Source organism: Mustelus asterias, chromosome 7, assembly GCF_964213995.1.
Source record: "Mustelus asterias chromosome 7, sMusAst1.hap1.1, whole genome shotgun sequence".
NCBI lineage: Eukaryota > Metazoa > Chordata > Chondrichthyes > Carcharhiniformes > Triakidae > Mustelus > Mustelus asterias.
In genome coordinates, this window is record NC_135807.1 from 90,294,940 (window position 1) to 90,315,890 (window position 20,951).

At 42.5% G+C, this 20,951-nt stretch overlaps 1 protein-coding gene across 1 annotated transcript in view; it reads right to left on the reverse strand.

The window, feature by feature from the left end:
* The window catches only part of csmd3b (CUB and Sushi multiple domains 3b), a 1,683,329-nt gene that overhangs the window by 91,938 nt on the left and 1,570,440 nt on the right, over positions 1-20,951 (reverse strand). Inside the window, exons 48-53 of the mRNA XM_078215503.1 lie at positions 18,595-18,741; positions 18,290-18,478; positions 11,187-11,372; positions 6,948-7,142; positions 5,751-5,924; positions 4,229-4,402 (exon numbers count right to left, since the gene is read on the reverse strand). Of these exons, the coding sequence (XP_078071629.1) occupies positions 4,229-4,402; positions 5,751-5,924; positions 6,948-7,142; positions 11,187-11,372; positions 18,290-18,478; positions 18,595-18,741 (1,065 nt within the window). The remainder of the gene's footprint in view (positions 1-4,228; positions 4,403-5,750; positions 5,925-6,947; positions 7,143-11,186; positions 11,373-18,289; positions 18,479-18,594; positions 18,742-20,951) is intronic.

Below are 20,951 nucleotides of genomic sequence, written 5' to 3' on the forward strand. Positions count from 1 at the left end.
GTGTCCGTCCTTGATGGAAATGCGTGTGTCCAAAAATGGGGCTGATTCTGAAGAGTAGACCATGGTGAGTCTGATGGTAGGATGGAATTTGTTGAGGACATTGTTGAGGTTATTTGTGGACATTGGTGTTTCACTGTTTTGAATACGGGAATCTTATTGTTGATTGTCTGGTAGTTTTGCTTTTAGTATGCATTGCTAGTTTTTTTTAATGCACTTTTAAGGGACGTGAGCATGGCAGGATAGGCCAGCATTTATTGCCCATCCCTAACGGCCCCCCATTTCAGAGGGCATTTGAGAGTCCACCACATTGCTGTGGATCTGGAGTCACGTGTAGGCCAGACTCATCTGGTTCACTAATGCCCTTTCGGGAAAGAAAGCTGCTCCCTTTCCCGAAAGGGCATTAGTGAACCAGATGAGTTTTTCAAAAAATCGACAATGGTTTTGTGGTCATCATTAGACTTTTAATTCCAGACTTCTATTGAATTCAAATGTCACAATCTACCATGGCACGATTTCAAACCAGGTCCCCGGATCTGGTCTGGGTCTCTGGATTGTTAGTCCAGTGAGAATACCACTGCACCACCGCCTCTTCTAGTTTTGCTTTTCATTTATGTTGGATATTTTTTGGTATGTAGAAGGGTATGACATAGTGTGTGAATGAAGATTTAGGGCAGGATTCTCTGGCCTCCCCACGATATTTTTCTTGGAGACGGGAGGCGGCGTGCCATTGGCTGGCAGCAGGATCTTCTGGTCCCACCGCGGTCAATGGGATTGATCATTGATTCATTGTCAGAAAGGGAATGGGTGAATAGTTATTAATTTTCTTATTTTCAGAAATTATGCAGCAGAATGCCAATATATCACACACTTTCTGCTCATATCTGTAATGTTTATATAAATGCACAACACACAGGGAATTTTACTAATAATCCACTGGTTTGTTAATTTGTTTTCCATCAGTAACCAAATGTCTATCTTAAATGATGTAAAGCAGAAAACTGCACAAAGTATTAGAGAGCATTTCAAGATCATGAATTATGTGATCTGATTAATTTCAGTGATAGAATTAACTTTTTAAAAATTAATAGATTAGAACATGGACGCTTCATTTAGCAATTGCATGCCATGTTTGTTAACTTATTTACTGTTCTGACTGAGCACAAAAATAATTTTAATTCTAGCTGAAACCGGAAAACTCTGCAGCTGGAGGCACATTCAATCCATGAAAACCATGTTAATGCAATGTTGTGCAAATCTTCACAAGGTTTAATTCCTTGTATATGTTTATCTATGTTGTAACTCAGTCCTCCCTTTGGCACTATTCCTTCTTTTAGAATCATCCAATTTATTTTCATTACAGACAAAATCCAAGTCAACTTTTTTTTCAATGATCACAGGAAATAAACATGAGATTTGCACATCCTGATAGGTTGACTCCTGTGTTTTCTTCACTAATCAATAGCCACTGGCTATTTCCTGATAATAAATTGTAAACCAAGCAAACTACCCCAAGAATAACCCTGCGCCAAATGGAACAAAGTGCCATATAACTAGCTCACTGTGTGCTTCTCATACTTTTCCATCGTTTGATTGAACCTAATGAGACAGGACTAAGGACGCTCAAGAACAAAAGAAAAAAAGAAATATAAGCAATGGGAGGCCATTTGGCCACTCGTTCCTGCTATAAATGGAGAACTGCTGAGAACCGCACATTTTTCTATCCGAGAGACCCAACACAATTTATGAGGTAATCAGGCACTTATATGGACAGCATCAGGCCTCCCACTTGATTAAGTCCCCTATAGTGCCCTTTCCCAAGAACTGCTGGCCAAGGCTGACAGTTCTCTAGATCTGCAGCACCACTGGGAGTGGTGGCCACCACCGGTATTGCATTCAGGGCTGGAAGAGTGATCGGCCATGGATCCCTGGATAGAGGTGATTGTGGACTGACTGAGGGTCAGCGGGGGGGGGGGGGGGGGGGTCACCAGCTGAGGGATGGGTGCCATGCTGGGTTCCTCGATCAAGCACCTATTGAGAACGACCTCACTCCTTAAGCTCTATAATGTTTGCTGAACAGCCTTCCTGGAGGGTGAGTGGATGAGGCCCGTAAGTAGCTAGATAAGGTCCTCAACTGACCTCCATCCTTACTGCTCTGAGCTTGATCGTGGGGAGTCTGGAAAATGGTGGGGTCCATTTCCATCCATTCAAACAACTCCTCCTGACAGAATTCAGCTTGGGACAGGGAGGGGGGAATTAAATTCTACCCAATAATTAACCATCAGGATATATGTCAAAAGGAAATAGCTTGTCTGACCAATTTCATTAAATACTTTGGAGAGAGTATGCATGGGCATTGTAATGGATGTAGTACATCTAGATATCCAAAAATAAGGTAATGGAATGCAAAGGCAGAGATAAGCAACAAAATGCACTGTTAGCAAGATAGGAAGAAAAGAGGGTTAAAGAATAATTATTCAGATTGTCAATAGGTAGAAAGTATTGTTCCACAAGGGCTAGTTCTGGGATCACTATGGTTAACAATTTATAGTAATGATTTTGGCTTTGGAATCAAAAACACAATTTCCAAGTTTGAGGATGTTATGGAATTGGGGTCATAGTCAATCGTGATGAAGATGGCAACTAATTACAAGTTGGCATGAAAATAAATGGTGCAGAATGGACAAATAACTTTCAGGGCAAACAAGTGTGAGGTATTACATTTTGGTGGAAAAATTAAGAAAGTCACACATCACTTGGAAAAGAATAATTTAAATGGGATAGACACCAAAAGGGATTCAGGAGTACAAATACAAAAATCACTAAAAATTGTGATGCAGGTTAGTAAAGCTATAGAGCAGTAGTATAGAGCAGATAAACTAGCAACTCTGTTAGATTGTGATGTGGTGTTCAGTTTGAGTTTTCCTGACAAATCCTTCTAAAACCCTGGGATCAAATCTTCTTCCACCTCACTTGGGTTTACTTCCATCAGGAAAATAAATGCAAGTACAGTACTTCTGAAACCTGTATTGGGCATTAGACCATGCAAGAAGTCTGTGTACAGTTCTGGTCATCATATTGTAAAAAGAATACTGAAGTATTGGATTGGGTGCAAGGTGGTTTACAAGGATATCAGAAATGTAAGGTCATAGCTATCAAAAAAAGATAAACAAGCTACAGTTTGAGTATCCTTTAGCCATAAATCTGAAAACTGAATACATCGAAAAACTGTACTTTTTTTTAACCTCATCAACTATAGTGCAAGAAGTCTGTGACCCAAGCTGTCACATATTTCACCAGCCGCACCCGACTTTCAGCCTGGAAAGTCTAGTTATTTCTCTGCACTGTTTGCCTTGCGAACCCTCTCCCACAACAGAATTGGAGGCAGAGCCAAAGGTGGCAACTTGCTCCAGATATCCTGTGATTATTAATCAGTGGTCCATCTTACTTTTCCAACCATTATTTTTTTACTTTACACTATAGCTAGCCCAGAATTCGGCCATTTGGCCTGGGCCTCTTTGTGGTACATGAAAAGTGAAATCATCTAAAATCCAAAATGCAATTGGCCCCAAAGGGTTCTGGATAAAGGACACTCAAACTGTAGTCATTTTTTCTTTCGCAAACAGAAGGCTGATTGGGGGTGACTTAATAAAGGTGTTTAAAATTATGAAAGGTTTTGATCATGCAAATTCATTCGTGTTTCAACATGTGAGAACAGCAAGACCAGAGGCCACCAAAATCTAATAGGAAATTTAGGAATAGGAAAATCTAATAGGAAATTCAGGAGAAAGGTCATCAACCTGGAACTTCAATTGTTTTTCTACAATGATGCTGCCTGACCTGCTGAGAACTTCCAGCACTCTGTTTTCCTTTCAAATTTCCAGTTCCTGCATTATTTTGGTTTTGTAAGTATGAGAGGAGGTTTGAGTATAAATGCTGACATGGACTAGTTAGCTTGAATGGCTTCTTTCTGCACTGCATAATCTATGCAAATGCAGTGTGCCTGGAGTCCATGGGCATAGCACACAGCTTCTGCATGTACTTCTATACGCTTTGCATTTCCCTCCATATTTGGCGATGCAGACTACCTCATGTGTAGTGTCAACCTCTGGCATTCATGGAGATTTTCTGATGAGTGGACATTAACTTCAGCATATAATTAATCTCTATATTTACAAAGCTTTTTTTATTGGAATCTTAAAAAAAGCTAGAAAAAGAAATGCTCACTTACGCACACAGATTGGGAGTTGTCCAGACCAGTTGTGGTCCTGTTGACAAATTCGTACAGATGAGCCAATAAGACGAAACCCAGGATTGCATTGGTAAACCACAGTATCTCTGTAACCATAATTTTCTCCAACCACTTGACCATTTACAATTGGATCTGGAAGTCCACAGTGTCCAGCTTAAATGTTAAAACAAAAGATAAAATAGCATTTCCAATTTTAGGGGAAAAAAACATGCTTAATTCAAAACTGATCAGAATTACAACCAATGGCCAGAATTCTCTGGTTGTTCGTGCCACTGGGATTCTCTGGTCCCTCCGGCACTGTACACTTGCCCACAGGTTTCCAGTGGCATGAAGTGGTTTCAATAGGAAATCCCATTGACAGGGGCGGGACCAGAGAATCCCACTGCCAGGGAACGGCACACTGCCTCTTGCCTCCTGAGAAACACGTGCCTAGGAGACCGGAGAATCCCGCCCAACATTCATAACTAAGCATTTTACTTTTAATTAGAGTTCAATTTTAAGTTTACAACTTTCAACTCTAAACTGAATAATTTGGCCATGCCATTGACAAAATTATTCTCTCTAAATAAATATATATATATATAATATATAAATTGCTGAAAAATATTTTAGTAAAGACTTTTCATCTTGTACTTATTAGGACATTGACACAAATGCAATGCAAAGGAAATCAAAAAATATAACTGTATGAGAAGGGGCTGCTGATTTATTGGCATGTGGAATGTGATTGGTGGAGGCATTGCCATGGAGAATGATGGTGACAGACAGTTAACTGTCAAGCATTGGGTTAAATTTAAACCAGGCAGCTTGACTCTGATTGGTCAAGTCATTGCCCTGAGGAATGACCAGTGAATGGCTGTCATGTATTTTGTTGAGCTAAAACAGGCACCTGCAGCATAATTTTGTTAATTTGCCTTGCATTGTATTCTTTCCAACGTCCTGATGTGCGCAAGACAAAAAGCTTTGACAGAGCATGTTGCTTTTTTCAGCAATACTTAAGTTCTGTGCTACAAAATGACTACATAAATATAAAGACTATCCTACTGCAGGGAAAGCAATTTTGTTCATCCTGGCATATCCGCATCCTCCCAACAATGCTTGGGCACTGTCCCCTGGCACTGCCCTGCTGCTCCTCAAGTGCTGCACTCACCTGAGCTCCCCTGGGAGATCTGCTCGCCAAGTGCATGCCTTGGGATAGCAGTTGTGATTCACACCATTCTGCCGTCACGCCTACGTAGATGAATTTTCTGACGGAATGGGGGGGATGGGGATCGTTCAGGCATATGGGGTCTGATAATTAAATGTAAATATGTTCAAATTATGTTGAACATCGGGAAACATGCCCTGTCACTGATGGTGGGAGGGGACAATCATGTCACACATTTAAGCTGATGTAAAACATGACTTTTCTCGCAATATTTTCTGCTCCCATCACTGAACCCGACTGATACGATCAGGAGCAGAAAGTCCCGGCCTATATATGTGAAAGATGCCCTCTTACCTAGACATCTAGTTTCAGTTCCACTCCAAAGCCCTGATGCTAGGCATTCTCTGACAGTTGAGCCAACTAGTATGTAGCCTGCATCACAGGTCAAGATGGCTGTCGCTCCAAAGGTTGTCTGAGTTCCAATCTTTTTCCCATTAGGGGGATTTCCTAGTTCTCCACAAGAAATAACTAAGGAAAAGGAACAAAAAACAAAGAAAATTACAGCACAGGAACAGGCCCTTCGGCCCTCCAAGCTTGCACCGACCATGCTGCCTGACTTAACTAAACCCCCTCCCCTTCCGGGGACCATATCCCTCTATTCCCATCTCATTCATGTACTTGTCAAGACGCCCCTTAAAAGTCACTACCGTATCCGCTTCCACTACCTCCCCTGGCAACGAGTTCCAGGCACCCACCACTCTGTAAAAGATCTGCCTCGTTCATCTCTTTTAAAACTTGCCCCTCGCACCTTGAACCTATGCCCCCTAGTAACTGACTCTTCCATGAAATGAAGAGAATGTATGAATTGGGTATGTAGCAGTAACTTTCTCAGAGTAGATGTTGCTAGGATATAATATCTTAGTTATCTTCTGCATGTCACTACAAAATGACACACTGGACTTGGGGACAATTCATTCATTCCAATATGTGTCATGAAGTAGCAGGCCACAAAATTGTGCCTACGATTTCCTATATAATTTCTAAATCAAGGTCCTGGCTTCAGAGGAAGATATTGGGCAGAATTTCCAGCTGCGCTCACCCCCAAACCGGAAAATCTCGCACGAGGTCAATGGACCTTTGCATGACCCGCCCCCCACCCACTATGGTACCCGTGACGGGCGGGATGTGAAAATTCCCCCTATGGTCTCAAAAGAGGATAAAGGAACTGAAGGCCAAGTAACCCATCGCCTCTCCTATTACTTTCTATTGGCTATTTACTTAGCCAGTATTTCACATGAACACAGATAGGAAAGGGAGAAATTAATATTTTTCAATTATAAACATTGGTATTTAATTAATAATTATGAAAATAAGAGTTTAAAAGATAATGCAACTCAAATAATCAATTAGAAAATTAACCCTAAATAGATTAAACATTTTCATTAATTTGAGGATTTGAATAACTGTTTCGATTGCATTATATGGTATATCAGAGAAATTTTGATTATAAGTTTTAAAAAGAACATGATTTGAAACAATCATTATAATTACTTTGACAGCGTGGTCTTTCTCTTCCCCAGCTCCAAGTTCCATTAGCTAAACATTTGATGGTAGTCGGTCCAAGTCGATAGTAGCCAGGGTCACAGGTGAAGACAACTTTTGTTCGAAATTCATAATGTGAACCATTCACCACTCGCCAACTCCCATGCTCCAAAGTGAAAGAACTGATGCTGGGGCATGTCATCACTTGTATCAAAATAAAAAATTTGGTTGACTAATTAGAAAATTGGAAAACCAAATACAGTTAGATATGGTCTGTACTGTGTGACAAAACAATGCAATTCACCACAGGAACTCTCAGAACTTTGGTAATAATATAACGCAAAAGTTAATGAGTCACATTTTGTTCTCAGAGACAAATGAATTACACTAGCTATCCATTACATTGCCCAAATACTTTCTGTAGGTTTTTACACTGGAAGTTACATTAATTCGAGAGTCAAAGTGATGCAAAACCCTCTATCTAGGACCTGTACAAACAGGCGGCCTGACCCTGCTGGAGTGAAAGGAGGCAATCGAGGCCCCCCTATAGGGTCGGGTGCCCATCGAGCATAAGGCAGTGTCAAGGGGTCGGGACTGCGGGGTGGAAATTGGTGGGATCATGGTTGCAGGTAGGGGAGGGGGTGGAAATTGGGAGATCGGAGCTGTTGGGAGGGGTGGGGGGGGAGATCAAGGCGGGCTGTGGGGGGGAGGGGGTCGAGGCTGGCCCGGACATGTTTGTGGGGGGGGGGGGGGGCAGGGGGCAGGGGGCAGCGATCGGGCAGTGATGGGGTCAGAGGGGGAATGATGGGGGAGGGGTGTCATGGAGTCGTGGAGCTGGCCAGCGATTGAGCTGGTCGGTGATTGGGAGGCTGGCAGTGCAGGGCCACTGTACAAGCGCGATCTCGGCGCTGACAGATCGGTGGATGCACAGTCGCCCACTCAGTGCTCGGCTGCCGGCCTCTCCAGTGGGAATAAGCCCCATCCATTGATTTTCAGTGTGATTCATGCTAGTGCATTCTGCAGTGCACAGAATGTGGGTGATTCATTTTTAAACTCCTGCTGAAAAAGCCAGCATGATTTATTCCAGTTTTTACGCAAATTCGACACTTTGAATTCTTTTGGGAAAAATCGCCCCAATGGTTTGGTAGTACAGAATTTGAGTGTTGCAAAACATCTTGTCGAAGCTTTTCAACTTACAAGCATAAGGGCAACTACCAATGTCTGGGGAAACAGAGCATAAAGTTGTTGTTTAGTTTCAGTTACAAGTATAGATTGGAGAGCTTGGGACTGTTCTCCTTGGTGATCAGAAGACGAAGAGGAGATGGAGATGTTCAAAGTCACGAGAGGCCTGGACAGAGTAGATAGGGAGAAACTGTTCCTGATCGTAAAAGGATCATGAATGAAAACGCACAGATTTAAATTAAGTTGCAAAAGAAGCAAATGTGATGTGAAAAAAAAACTTTTTCACTCAACAAGTAGTTTGGGTCTGGAATACACTGCCTGGAAGTGTGGTGGAAGCAGATTCAATGGAAGCATTTAGAAATGCATTTGATGATTACTTGAATAAAAATAAGGTGCAAGGTCAAGAGGGAAAAACAGGAGAATGGCACTAAATCATAATGTCCATTGGGAGAACTGGCGCAGACATAATGGGCTGAATAGCCTCCATCTGCGCCTTAAAATTAGAATTGTCAAGTGCCACGGAAGTTGTTTGATAGTGATCAAGACATTTCACAAAGTCAAAAACGTTTGGACTTGAATGAACAAGCCCCGTTTTTTTCTGGTGAGTTTAATCACCATCGGCACGGTAGCACAGTGGTTAGCACTGCTGCTTCACAGCTCCAGGGAGCTGGGTTCGATTCCCAGCTTGGGTCACTGTCTGTGCGGAGTTTGCACATTCTCCTCGTGTCTGCGTGGGTTTCCTCCGAGTGCTCCGGTTTCCTCCCACAGTCCAAAGATGTGCGGGTTAGGTTGATTGGCCATGCTAAAAATTGCCCTTAGTGTCCTGAGATGCGTAGGTTAGAGGGATTAGTGGGTAAAATATGTATGGATATGGGGCTAGGGCCTGGTTGGGATTGTGGTCGGTGCAGACTCGATGGGCCGAATGGCCTCTTTCTGTACTATAGGGTTTCTATGATGATATGTCATGTAAATACTGTAACTTTGCACCACTCCATGCGTTTCTTTGCTTTATCATTATTTCTACATCAAAATCTGGTCCAATATATTGTGTACTAGTGTATAATTTTCAGTGTCCATACCTGCTAATTTCAACTGTTTCTTGGTGTGAAGCATAACATAATAGCATAACTAACCAAAACGATCCATGAAAACCTTCTACTTCAATGCAATTTTAGAAGGAGCAATATTCTATAGTACTGAGAATGTTTGGAAATGATATTTACAAAGCAAGTTTATTATAGAATCTGTGGAAAGCTTTATTCAGGTCTCAGTGTGAATCTGGGCCAAAGCAAAATGACAATGCTTTGGAATTTAAATGATAAAAACATGAAGAGGAGATCAATTCTGTCTCTAAACATTTCAATTGAGATCAAATAAGTTTGATTGGCCAGCAGCTATTGGAAGCAGGACCTTCACTGCCAACAGCCCATGAAAGGCCTTATCAGCAGATAGATTAAGTGCTTGATTGAGACTTAATCCCATTGCAGCTCCTGAAATGACCACAGTGGGGTTTGAACCCAGCCATGGATTTCTGTCTGGTATGGGGCAGCACGGTGGCATAGTAGGCAGCGTGATGGCACAGTGGTTAGCACTGCTGCCTCACAGCGCCAGGGACCAGGTTCAATTCCAGCCTTGGTGACTGTCTGTGTGGAGTTTGCATGTTCTCTCTGTTTCTGCGTGGGTTTCCTCTGGGTGCTCTGGTTTCCTTCTACAGACCAAAGATGCGCAGGTTAGGTGAATTGGCCATGCCGAATTGCACTTTAGTGGCCCAGGATTTGTAGGTGAGGTGGATTAGAAGGGCAAGATGTTCTGTCGGAGAGTTGGTGCAGATTTGATGGGCTGAATGGCCTCCTTCTGCATTGCTGGGATTCTATGATCTATATGCATGTATCCAAGCATGCAAAACTGCTCTCCACTGGGTGGGATCACTCAATTTCAAGCCAGGCAGAACCCAAGCATTATAAGAACAATAGCCCAAAGAATTTGCAGTCAATGAACTACATCTGAAATAACTTGCTAAAGTCAGGGAAATATGACAAATATTTGCATGCAAGGTTCCATCAAAGGTAATGAGATAAATGACCAGCAAATATGTTTTCATGAAGTTGGTTGTGAAATAAATATTGGTCAATATCTTTTCTCAACCAAGAAGACCACAATACTCCAATTGTGGTCTCACCAAGGTGTTATACAATTGTAGCAAGACTTCGTTGCTTCTGTATTCAAATCCTCTTGCTATGAAGGCCAAGATAGCATTTGCTTTCCCAAATGCTTGCTGCACCCGCATGTTGCCTTTCAATGACTTATGAACAAGGTTCTCTTTGGACATCAACGCTTCCCAGTCTCTCATCATTTAAAATATACTGCACCTTTTTTAACCAAAATAGATAACTTCCCTTTTTTTTCCCACATGATCTTGCCCACCCACCTAAGCTGTCCATATCTCCTTGAAGCATTCTCCTCACAATTCTCCTCACAATTCCCATTCCCACCTAGTTTTGTGTCATCAGCATACTTGGAAATTTACATTGGGCCCCAACATCAAAATCATTGTTATTAGATTGCAAATAGCTGGGACACAAGCACTGACCCCACGAGCCAAATTAATCCCAGGCATGGACAACACCATTACTCCTCTTTGAATAACCCCACGAGTGCTTTATGTTCACCTGAGGGACCAGTCAGGGCAGTGGTTTAAGTTTTCATCTAAAGGGAACTAGCATCAAAGACATTGAAATGAGAACACTTAGAAAATTGGTGTGATTGTATGAAATTTCTGCAAATATTTGTTGAATGCGGAAAAAGAAATTTCACACAAACGTGCCAAGTATTCACACGCTGATATCCAAACAGATCAATTCCAGGATGAAAGATGGAGTTGTGGCTTTACAACAATGTATGTACTGAAATAATTTTTGAGCATATGCATTAAATCTTATCACAACACAGATCAACTCTAATTTTAAGTAAGTAAGTTTACATTTCCGTCCATGTGCAGTTTATCTTTTAGATTGTACACATCACACATGGGGAGCAGTTGCCAGTCAGGTTTCTGAAGTTCCTTACCCAAACAGCGCGGTGGTCGATTCTGATTATTCCATGTACCATCCTGTTGGCACATGGCAGTGGACTGCTCCTTTGATGTCAGTCGATAGCCATCATTGCAAAAGTAGCTAACACGTGTATTTACTGAGTAATCCGTTGCAAACACTCCTCCATTCGCAGATGCTTTTGGCACTCCACATGATATTGCTGGAACAAATGAAACATATCAGGGATGATACTCAAAAGCAGAATCTTTCATGCGTCAGTGTTAATGAAAATTATCCAAATAACCATTTGTTCAACATATATCAAGGAGACATAGTCTTAATAAAAATATATACAATAAACTATTTATAGCTGATTGGCAAAAGTTGCCAAGAAAATATTTGTAGGGTTATGGGGAAAAGGTGAGGGGTTCCTACTGTATGAATTGCTTTTGCAGAGAACCAGCATGGATATAAGAGGCTGAATGGCGTCCTTCTGTGCTGTAACTATCTTTGATCTTAATAAAAGTGAATAGGAGCTGAACCAGACTGCTTTGATTTTGTTACTTGGTGAAAACAAGTGCATTGCAAGGTTGCTTATTTCTCCACCATTCCCTCCTTCTATGAGTGAAAGGGGGTTAAATCTTCCAGTCTCCCAGTATGAGAGATGTATATATGACTCATGATGTTCATTGGGAGTCAAGTGGAAGTCTCGACATGTGGACGTAGGTGGGGATTGTCTGGGAAGTTTAAATTTCCGACAGGCAAATCCCGCACTCCTCGGGACTCTAGTGAGGACTGATAAGTGGAAGTAGTGTGACGTTCAATAAGGTTCCACACAAGAGGTTAGCAAATAAAATTAGAGCACATGGGTTTGCAAGTAATATACTGCAGGGATTGAGAATTGATTAATGGACAGAAAACAGAGAGTAGGAATAAATGGATTAGTAGGCTATGACTACAAGACCATAAGACGTAGGAGCAGAAGCAGGCTATTTGGCCCATCAAGTCTGTTCCAGCATTCAATTAGATCATGGCTGTTTTGATATAATCCTCAACACCACTTTTCTGTCTTATCCCCATAACCCTTGATTCCCTTACTGATTAAAAATATGGCCATCTCAGCCTTGAACATACATAATGACCCAACCTCCACTGTTCTCTGCAGTAAAGAATTCCACAAATTCATGACCCTCAGAGGAAATTCCTCCTCATCTCTGTTTTAAACAGGTGATTCCTTATTCTGAGAATATACCCTCTGGTCCTCAACTCTCCCACAACAGAAAACATCCTCACAGTATTTACCCTGTCAACCACCCTGAGAATTCTAAGTGTTTCAATAAGGTCGCCTCTTGTTCTTCTAAACTCCAATGGGTACAGGCCCAATCTAATTAACTTCTCCTCATAATCCCTCCATACCTGGGATTAATTTAGCGAGTGGGGTCAGTGCTTGTGTCCCAGCTATTTGCAATCTAATAACAATGATTTTGATGTTGGGTCCCAATGTAAATTTCCAAGTATGTTGATGACACAAAACTAGGTGGGAATGGGAATTGTGAGGAGAATGAATAGATGCTTCACGGGCGGCACGGTAGCACAGTAGTTAGCACTGCTGCTTCACAGCTCCAGGGTCCTGGGTTCAATTCCCGGCTCGGGTCACTGTCTGTGTGGAGTTTGCACGTTCTCCTCGTGTCTGCGTGGGTTTCCTCCGGGTGCTCCGGTTTCCTCCCACAGTCCAAAGATGTGCGGGTTAGGTTGATTGGCCAGGTTAAAAATTGCCCCTTAGAGTCCTGGGATGCGTAGGTTAGAGGGATTAGCGGGTAAATATGTTGGGGTAGGGCCTGGGTGGGATTGTGGTCGGTGCAGACTCGATGGGCCGAATGGCCTCCTTCTGCACTGTAGGGTTTCTATGATTTCTATGATTTCAAGGAGATATGGACAGCTTAGGTGGGTGGGCAAGATCATGTGGAAAAAAAAAGGGAAGTTATCTATTTTGGTTAAAAAAAGGAGTAATGTGCAGTATATTTTAAATGATGAGAGACTGGGAAGTGTTGATGTCCAAAGAGAACCTTGTTCATAAGTCATTGAAAGGCAACATGCGGGTGCAGCAAGCAATTGGGAAAGCAAATGCTATCTTGGCCTTCATAGCAAGAGGATTCGAATACAGGAGCAAAGAAGTCTTGCTACAATTGAATAACACCTTGGTGAGACCACAATTGGAGTATTGTGTTCAGTTTTGGTCCCCTTGGCTAAGAAAGGATATAGTTGCTGGAGAGGGAGTACAACAGAGGTTCACCAGACTGATTGCTGGGATGGCAGGATTATCCTATGTTGAGAGACCGAGGAGACGAGGCCTATATTCTCGAGAGTTTAGAAGAATAAGAGGTGATCTCATTTAAAATTACAAAATTCTTACAAGGCATGACAAGGTGGAAGTAGGAAGGATGTTTCCCCTGGTTAGGAGGATCTAGGACCTGGGACCCAGTCTCAAAGTTAGAGATAGGTTATTTACAACTGAGATGAGGGGGAATTTCTTCACTCAGCAGGTGGGAAATATTTCAAATTCTCTGTCACCAGAGATCTGAGTGGCTCTGTCACTGAGTATATTCAATCCAGAGATTGATAGATTTCTAGATTTTAAAGATAGGAAGGGATATGAGGATAGTACAGGAAAATTTTGTTGAGGTAGAAGATCAATTATGATCTAGTTAAATGGCAAAGCAGCCCAAGGGGCCAAAAGGCACACTCCTGCTCTTATTTCCTGGGTTCCTAACATTTCTTGGATAATTTAATAACTGATCCCCCGAACACCCCTCTGGTCCCCTGACTATGCCCCGATCCCCCATCTAGATCAAACTACCCCTGCTGAGCTGACCTCTCTTTTGATCACCTGACTACCCTCCCCACCAGACTTGAAGAACAGCCCAACCTGACCTGCCTGCCCCTTAATCAGACCACCCACTCTTGCACTGATCCCTCTACTCCCTTTCCACCTATCCACTTCTGCACTTCACCCACCTGCCCATCTCATCCACTTACCTACTTACCCACCTCGCCCAACTACCCACTCACTAACTCACTCATTCGTCAACTCAGAACTGTGTACAGTTCTGGTCACCCTATTATGAAAGGGTATTATTAAACTAGAAAGAGTGCAGAAAAGATTCACTAGGATGCTACCAGGACTTGATGGTTTGAGTTATAAGGAGAGGCTGGATAGACTGGGACTTTTTTCTCTGGAGCGTAGAAGGCTGAGGGGTGATCTTTTAGAGGTCTATAAAATAATGAGGGGCATAGATCAGCTAGATAGTCAATATCTTTTCCCAAAGGTGGGGGAGTCTAAAACTAGAGAGCATAGGTTTAAGGGGAGAGGGGAGAGATACAAAAGTGTCCAGAGGGGCAATATTTTCACACAGAGGGTGGGGAGTGTCTGGAACAAGCTGCCAGAGGTAATAGTAGAGGCAGTTACAATTTTGTCTTTTAAAAAGCATTTAGACAGTTACATGGGTAAGATGGGTATAGAGGGATATGAACCAAATGCAGACAATTGGGACGAGCTTCGGGGTTTAAAAAAAGGACGGCATGGACAAATTGGGCCGAAGGGCCTGTTTCCATGCTGTAAACCCCTATGACTCTGTAACTCACTCATGCACTCATCCATTCAGTAACATTCAAATTGGGCGGTTCATCTCATTATACGGTGCTGTATAAAGTGGGTGTGCCCTATCGTCCCTTGACTCAATTCTGTTCTGACTGAGTTGCCCGACGGATGCTGCACTGCATCTTTGAAAGCCAGGCTTAGAACACCCCAATAGAAATGCAGAGTATTGTTGAGTCAGGGGAAATTTGGAGCGCAGCAGCAATCCGATGATCATTGCCGCTGCTCAGAAGATCTGGGCCAAGCAATTTGTATGAAGGCTCTAGATTAACTACTCACCTTTGCCCTATTGCTGTGTATATCGTCATAACACTCTGCAATGTCATTGCATAATGCAATACTTCGTAATAATAGTAGTTGTAAAACATGTACAGAAGACATTATCAATCCGTGCAAAGCACATAGTTTTTATAAATGAGTCCAGGCAGCAAGTTGACATTGTTGCTACTTATGATCTTGTCTGGCAGTGCAATATTTCTCAACAGTACTTGTTTCTAGTTGAGTACCTCTCTCTCTATTTCTCTCCTGGAAAGTATGCTTCATTTAATGAACATGATTATTTTCATCTTTAGGTCCAATCTTTCCTCCAGTGTGTGCTCCAGTATAACACCCTTTCTCTTTAGTTGCTAGATTTATGTGTTTTGGCATTATGGTTGACAGAGCTGATATCCACTAACAGCAATGCAGAGTCATAGGAGACTTTGGATCAGCTATATAAGGTTTCTTTGGAGGGCTATAGACAATGCAATCACAGAGCACTTCAAACAGTATTCTTCAACACTAACTGCAAAATGCAATGCATCATAGAGAAAGTAACAATGCAATTAAGCTACATATATGTCACTGGTTGCATTTTCACATTCATGCCAAATGGCTTTCAGCTGCTCATTTACAATTTTTCATGTTTTTTATCTTTTTGGCAGTAGAGAAGGTAGATTAGGTCTGGAACACAGGCCTCTTCATAGGTGGTCAATGCCATTCAATGGTTACTTAGCAGGAGGCAGAACTAGAGCAAGAAGTATTAGTGTATGCCAGTTTGTCCTCTCTTTGAAAACATCTGTTTCTCATCGATTGTCCATCTCTCTCCAGAACCCAGTTTGAAACCTGATCAAAGGCCCCCAGCTGAAGCTGGCAAACGGCGGATTGTGACTCTACTGGCCCAGCAGAAGCTGGGTGGAAAAGCAGTTAAATTCCAAGTGACAACTAATGGGATGCTCCTTTAAAGATTCAGTTTGGAGTCTCATTACATCGTCAGAGCCCAACTGCACATTAAATTCTGATCTGAAAGGGTTAGGTTTCCTTGACCCAGATTCCATCCTGTTTTCTATCAGGAGGCATTGCCTTCCAGTCAAGAAACCGACCAGTGACATGAATTAATGACCTAATGATTATGATTGGTGTGGGCTCTTTCTTTCATTGCTAAGAGTTAATTAACACGCATGGGAATTTCCAGTGGAAACCAGCTAGGAATTATAATCCCCTCTCACCCCCTCAACAGTATTGTTTCATGATGTGCTACTTGAACAGTAGGTACTAAGCCCATGTAACTGACCATTGTCCAGAGCTTCAAATTATTGAGGAATCACAAGGAAATACGAAACACTGAGTTATTTATCCTTTCACAGAACCTAGGTGCTGCTAGCTAGGTCAGCATTTATTGCCCATCCGTAATTGCACTTGGGATGGTGATGGTGAGCTGCCTTCTTGAACTGCTGCAAACCATGTGGTGCAGGCACACCCATCGTGTTGTTCGAGAAAGAGTTCCAGGATTTTGACCTAGGAACAGTGAAGGAACTGCAATATATTTCCAACTCAGGATGGTAATTGACTTGGAGGGGACCTTTCAGGTGGTGGTGTTCCCACGTACCTGCTGTCCTTCTCCTTCTAGAAGGTAGCAGTTATGGATTTGGAAGGTGCTGCCAAAGGAGGTTTGGTGAGTTCCTGCAGTGCATCTTGCAGATGGCACACTGCTGCCACTGTCCATCAGTGGTGAAGGGAGTGAATGTTTAAGGTGCTGAAAGGGGTGCCAATCAAATGGGCTGGTTTGACCTTGGTGGTGTCAAGCTTCTTGAGTGTTGTTAGAGCTGCACACATCTCGCAAGTGGAGAGTATTCCATCACACTACTGACTTGTGCCGGTGGAGGCTTTAGGGAGTCAGGGGGTGAGTGACTCGCGGTTGAGTTTTCAACCCCTGACCTGCTTTTGCAGCCACAGCATTTATATAGCTGATCCAGTTCAGCTTCTGGTCATTGATAACCCTAAGATGTTCATAATAATAATGCCATTGACTGTCAAGGGGAGGTGGTTAGATTCTCTCTTGTTGCTGTTCAGTTAACCATGTTAATAGCTCTAAAACATAAGCAGATGCATGAACCAGGTTTAAATTAAAATTTGCCACCAATTAATGGTCCAATTCAACTTTATGTTCTCATATTTTTAATGCGGCACCCAATCACTTTTTTATTATTCATTCGTGGGACATGGGCATTGCAGGCAAGACTGTTCTCTTCCTGTTGGGGAGCACTTCAGCGGTCATGGGCATTCGGCCTCTGATATTCGGGTAAGCTTTCTCCAAGGCGGCCTTCGCGACACACGATAGCGCAGAGTCGCTGAGCAGAAACTGATAGCCAAGTTCCGCACACACGAGGACGGCCTCAACCGGGATATTGGGTTCATGTCACACTATTTGTAACTCCCACAGTTGCGTGGACCTGCAGAGTTTCACTGGCTGTCTTGTCTGGAGACAATACACATCTTTTTAGCCTGTCTTGATGCTCTCTCCACTCCCATTGTTTTGTTTCTTAAAGACTTGATTAGTTGTAAGTATTCGCATTCCAACCATTATTCATGTCAATTGAGTCTGTGTCTTTATAAGCTCTGTTTGTGAACAGAATTCCCACTCACCTGAGGAAGGGGCTAAGAGCTCCGAAAGCTTGTGTGGCTTTTGCTACCAAATAAACCTGTTGGACTTTAACCTGGTGTTGTTAAACTTCTTATTGCAGGCTGGCCAGCATTTATTGCCCATCCCTAGTTGCCTGAGGGCAGTTGAAAGTCAATCAGTTTGCTGTGGCTTTGGAGTCACATTTAGGCCAGAACAGGTAAGGACAGCAGATGTCCTTCCCGAAAGGACATTAGTGAAACAGATGGGTTTTTCTGACAATCGACAATGGTTTTATGGTCATCAGTAGATTCTTAATTCCAGATATTTTTTATTGAATTCAAATTCGACCATCTGCCGTGGTGGGATTCGAACCCGGGTCCCCAGAACATTAGCTGAATTTTTGGATTAATAGTCAAGCGATTAGGCCAACGTCTCCCCATTTATTACTTAAATAAAATGTTTTTCTCCTGTTGAAGAGAAGAATTGAAGATAGAAAAGGAAAGAAACAAAGGTTGTTGTCAGGAGAAAAATAGATTTGTCATGTGTGCCTGCTATCTTTTAAAGGAACATTGCCAGAATTCATGAATTAAGGTATGTTTACCTTGACAGGCTGGGACAGGTACATTCCAAGAGTAAAATCCATATGGTGATCTCCTGCACATGGCAGTGCTATTTCCAATAAGTCTGTAGCCTTGCTCACATGCCCAGCGAACAACACTGTTGAGCTGTCCTCCTGTTTGCCTGAGTATTAGACCATGAGGAGGAGATTCTGGAGTGCTGCAGTAATAGGCTAGAAACAAACCAGAGTGACAAGCATTAGATTTGCTTTGTCCCATTTCAGTAGCCTCGGCCCTGATTTGGTGAGGTTACAACTGGGAAAGGTATGAAATTAAATTGACTACCTACCAACATATTGAATGCGGAAGCCTTTTTTATTGGTACCATGATCAGCTGACCAGCGAAGAAAAAGTTGGTGTCCGTTGCTAGTGATATTGAAAGGGGAAGAATAGTCTCCACTGAAGGAGTTCAACAGTGGACTATGGCTGTTTGGACCTTGGTAGAAACAGACAAATTAGCATGCAAACTTTAATCTACAATTAAAGTGAACAATAAATTGTAATGATGAATAAATGATATTACAATGTAATTTTGAAATCAAAGCAACACTGTTTTAAATACTGATGAAAATAGGATGCAAGTAAATTACAAAGTGAGATGTCAGATCAAATGTTGAATAATGTACTGTGATCAATAGCTTTGCACTTCAAGCATCGACTGTAGATCATACAGCTCAGAGCAAGTATTGTGCTATCAATAATTGAAGAACTTGAATATCAGTCAAATTATACAATGGGTATTTTAATCATTCAGAATTTTTGATAACCTTCACAATGGAATATTTTATTAATAATAATACAAATTAAATGATGTACCACAAAGCACAGTTGCTTATAACCCTAGCTGTGAGACACCTAATTTATTGAATTCAATAATCTTTTACAAGCCACAGGCTTTGCCTCCTCTATAAAGGTTTCCTTACTGAGGTGCTAACTAAGCAGCATTCCTAAATTGGCATTTTAAACCTCTTGCTGACATACATTGATGACAATGGAGAAAGTGTGTAATGCAAGGGACTTGCAGCAACTAGTCAAACTGGATTTCCAGATCATTGCAGCATATTCACTTGGGGTTAGTACACTTTATTTAGTTACATTTAACATTGCTTAGGACTTTGATAATTTCTGAAATCAAACAAAAAGTTCACAATTTTTAATTGATTTGCAAAACCTATTTTTTTTTGTTTCAAATTTCTTTAGAACTTTCCAGTTCCATTTAGTCATCTTTAAAAATTGAGGATAGGATTTTCTCTGTCAATTACCATAAATCTGAAAAGGCACCTAAATTACCACTGCAGAGTAATGTTTTTAATTTTGAGTTTGCTTTTGTGTTGCCACTGTGGCAACAGATTTTGAAGTTGGAATGTGAAGAAAAAAATGCATAGATGTGACACAAAAGCTGAACAAATTAAAATATCTCTGATTTTAAACATATCATTGCATAAAAAAATGAAAATGACACCGTGGCAAAGAAGCATAGATGCAGAAGCATCGTAAAAATGCTTTTGCCATTAGTTTTTCGCTGGTTTTGCTTCAGTTGTGCAATGTAAACATTAAAGGTTAATATAAATTCAGCCAAAGAAAATGTAACAAAGATACCATCAACATAAAGGCAGCTTTCCAATATATAACGGCAGAGCTTCACAATTCCTTCAGCTCCTGTCCGTGCCCAGGAGTGCCAAGAATTCCTATCCTGAACCATCAAGGGATACTTGATCATTAGGCTTGTCATTTGGCACTGGCAATAGGTGAGGCACAATTGCAGTCTTAGTCCTGCCTCATGCAGTCAGTATGAAACCGGCGCAGAGCTGATCATCATATGGATTAGCGGGCCCAGGATGGTAGTCTCCCCAGGAACTAACGAGGAATAGCTGTCCTCACCCATTGGTGGGGACATGGGCATTGAGGCCCCCCGGCAGGTCAGGGGCAAGAGAGGGTGCCCCTCGGGAAGTGCCAACTTGGCACCCTGGCACTGTCCAAAGGGCACACTGGCACTGCCCACGGAGCACCTTGACACTGCCCACCAAGCACCAGGCAGTGCCAAGGCAGTGGGGCCGGGGCATATTAGAGGGGGAGATCGGTGGTGGGAGGGTGGGCCTGCTGCCATTCTTCAAGTGGGATCGAAGGGAGAGGGAGTGAGGGTACGATTGGGGCTGGCCATGGGACGGAGGGGGAGGAGATCGTGGCTGGCGGGGGTGGGTGGGGGGCGGAGATCCGGGCTTGCCTGGGTGGGGAGGAGGGTATCCGAAGGCCATTGATCTGGGGTTCCAGTGAAGGCCAGCAATCGGAAGCCAACGATCGGGAGGTGGGCGATAGGGTGGCCAGTGCGCATGTGCCGATCTCCGGACTGACAGGTTGGTGCATGCACAATGGCCTGCTCAGCACTATGCTGCTGGCTTCTCAGGCAGGATGAAGCCTTGCCCCCACCACTTTCCAGCTTGAATCAATCTGCGGCACTCTGTGAAGCAGTGTGTCGGAGATTCATTCGGTTAAGTACATCCAAAAAATGGGCAGGAAATTCCCCCATTTTCCTGCCCATTGGGCACTTAATTCTTAAGTTTTATTTTGGGAGAATTCCGGCCGTAATGTCTGTACCACTAACAGCACGGCAATGGAATTGACAAAACTACTTGGCCTCTATTTTGG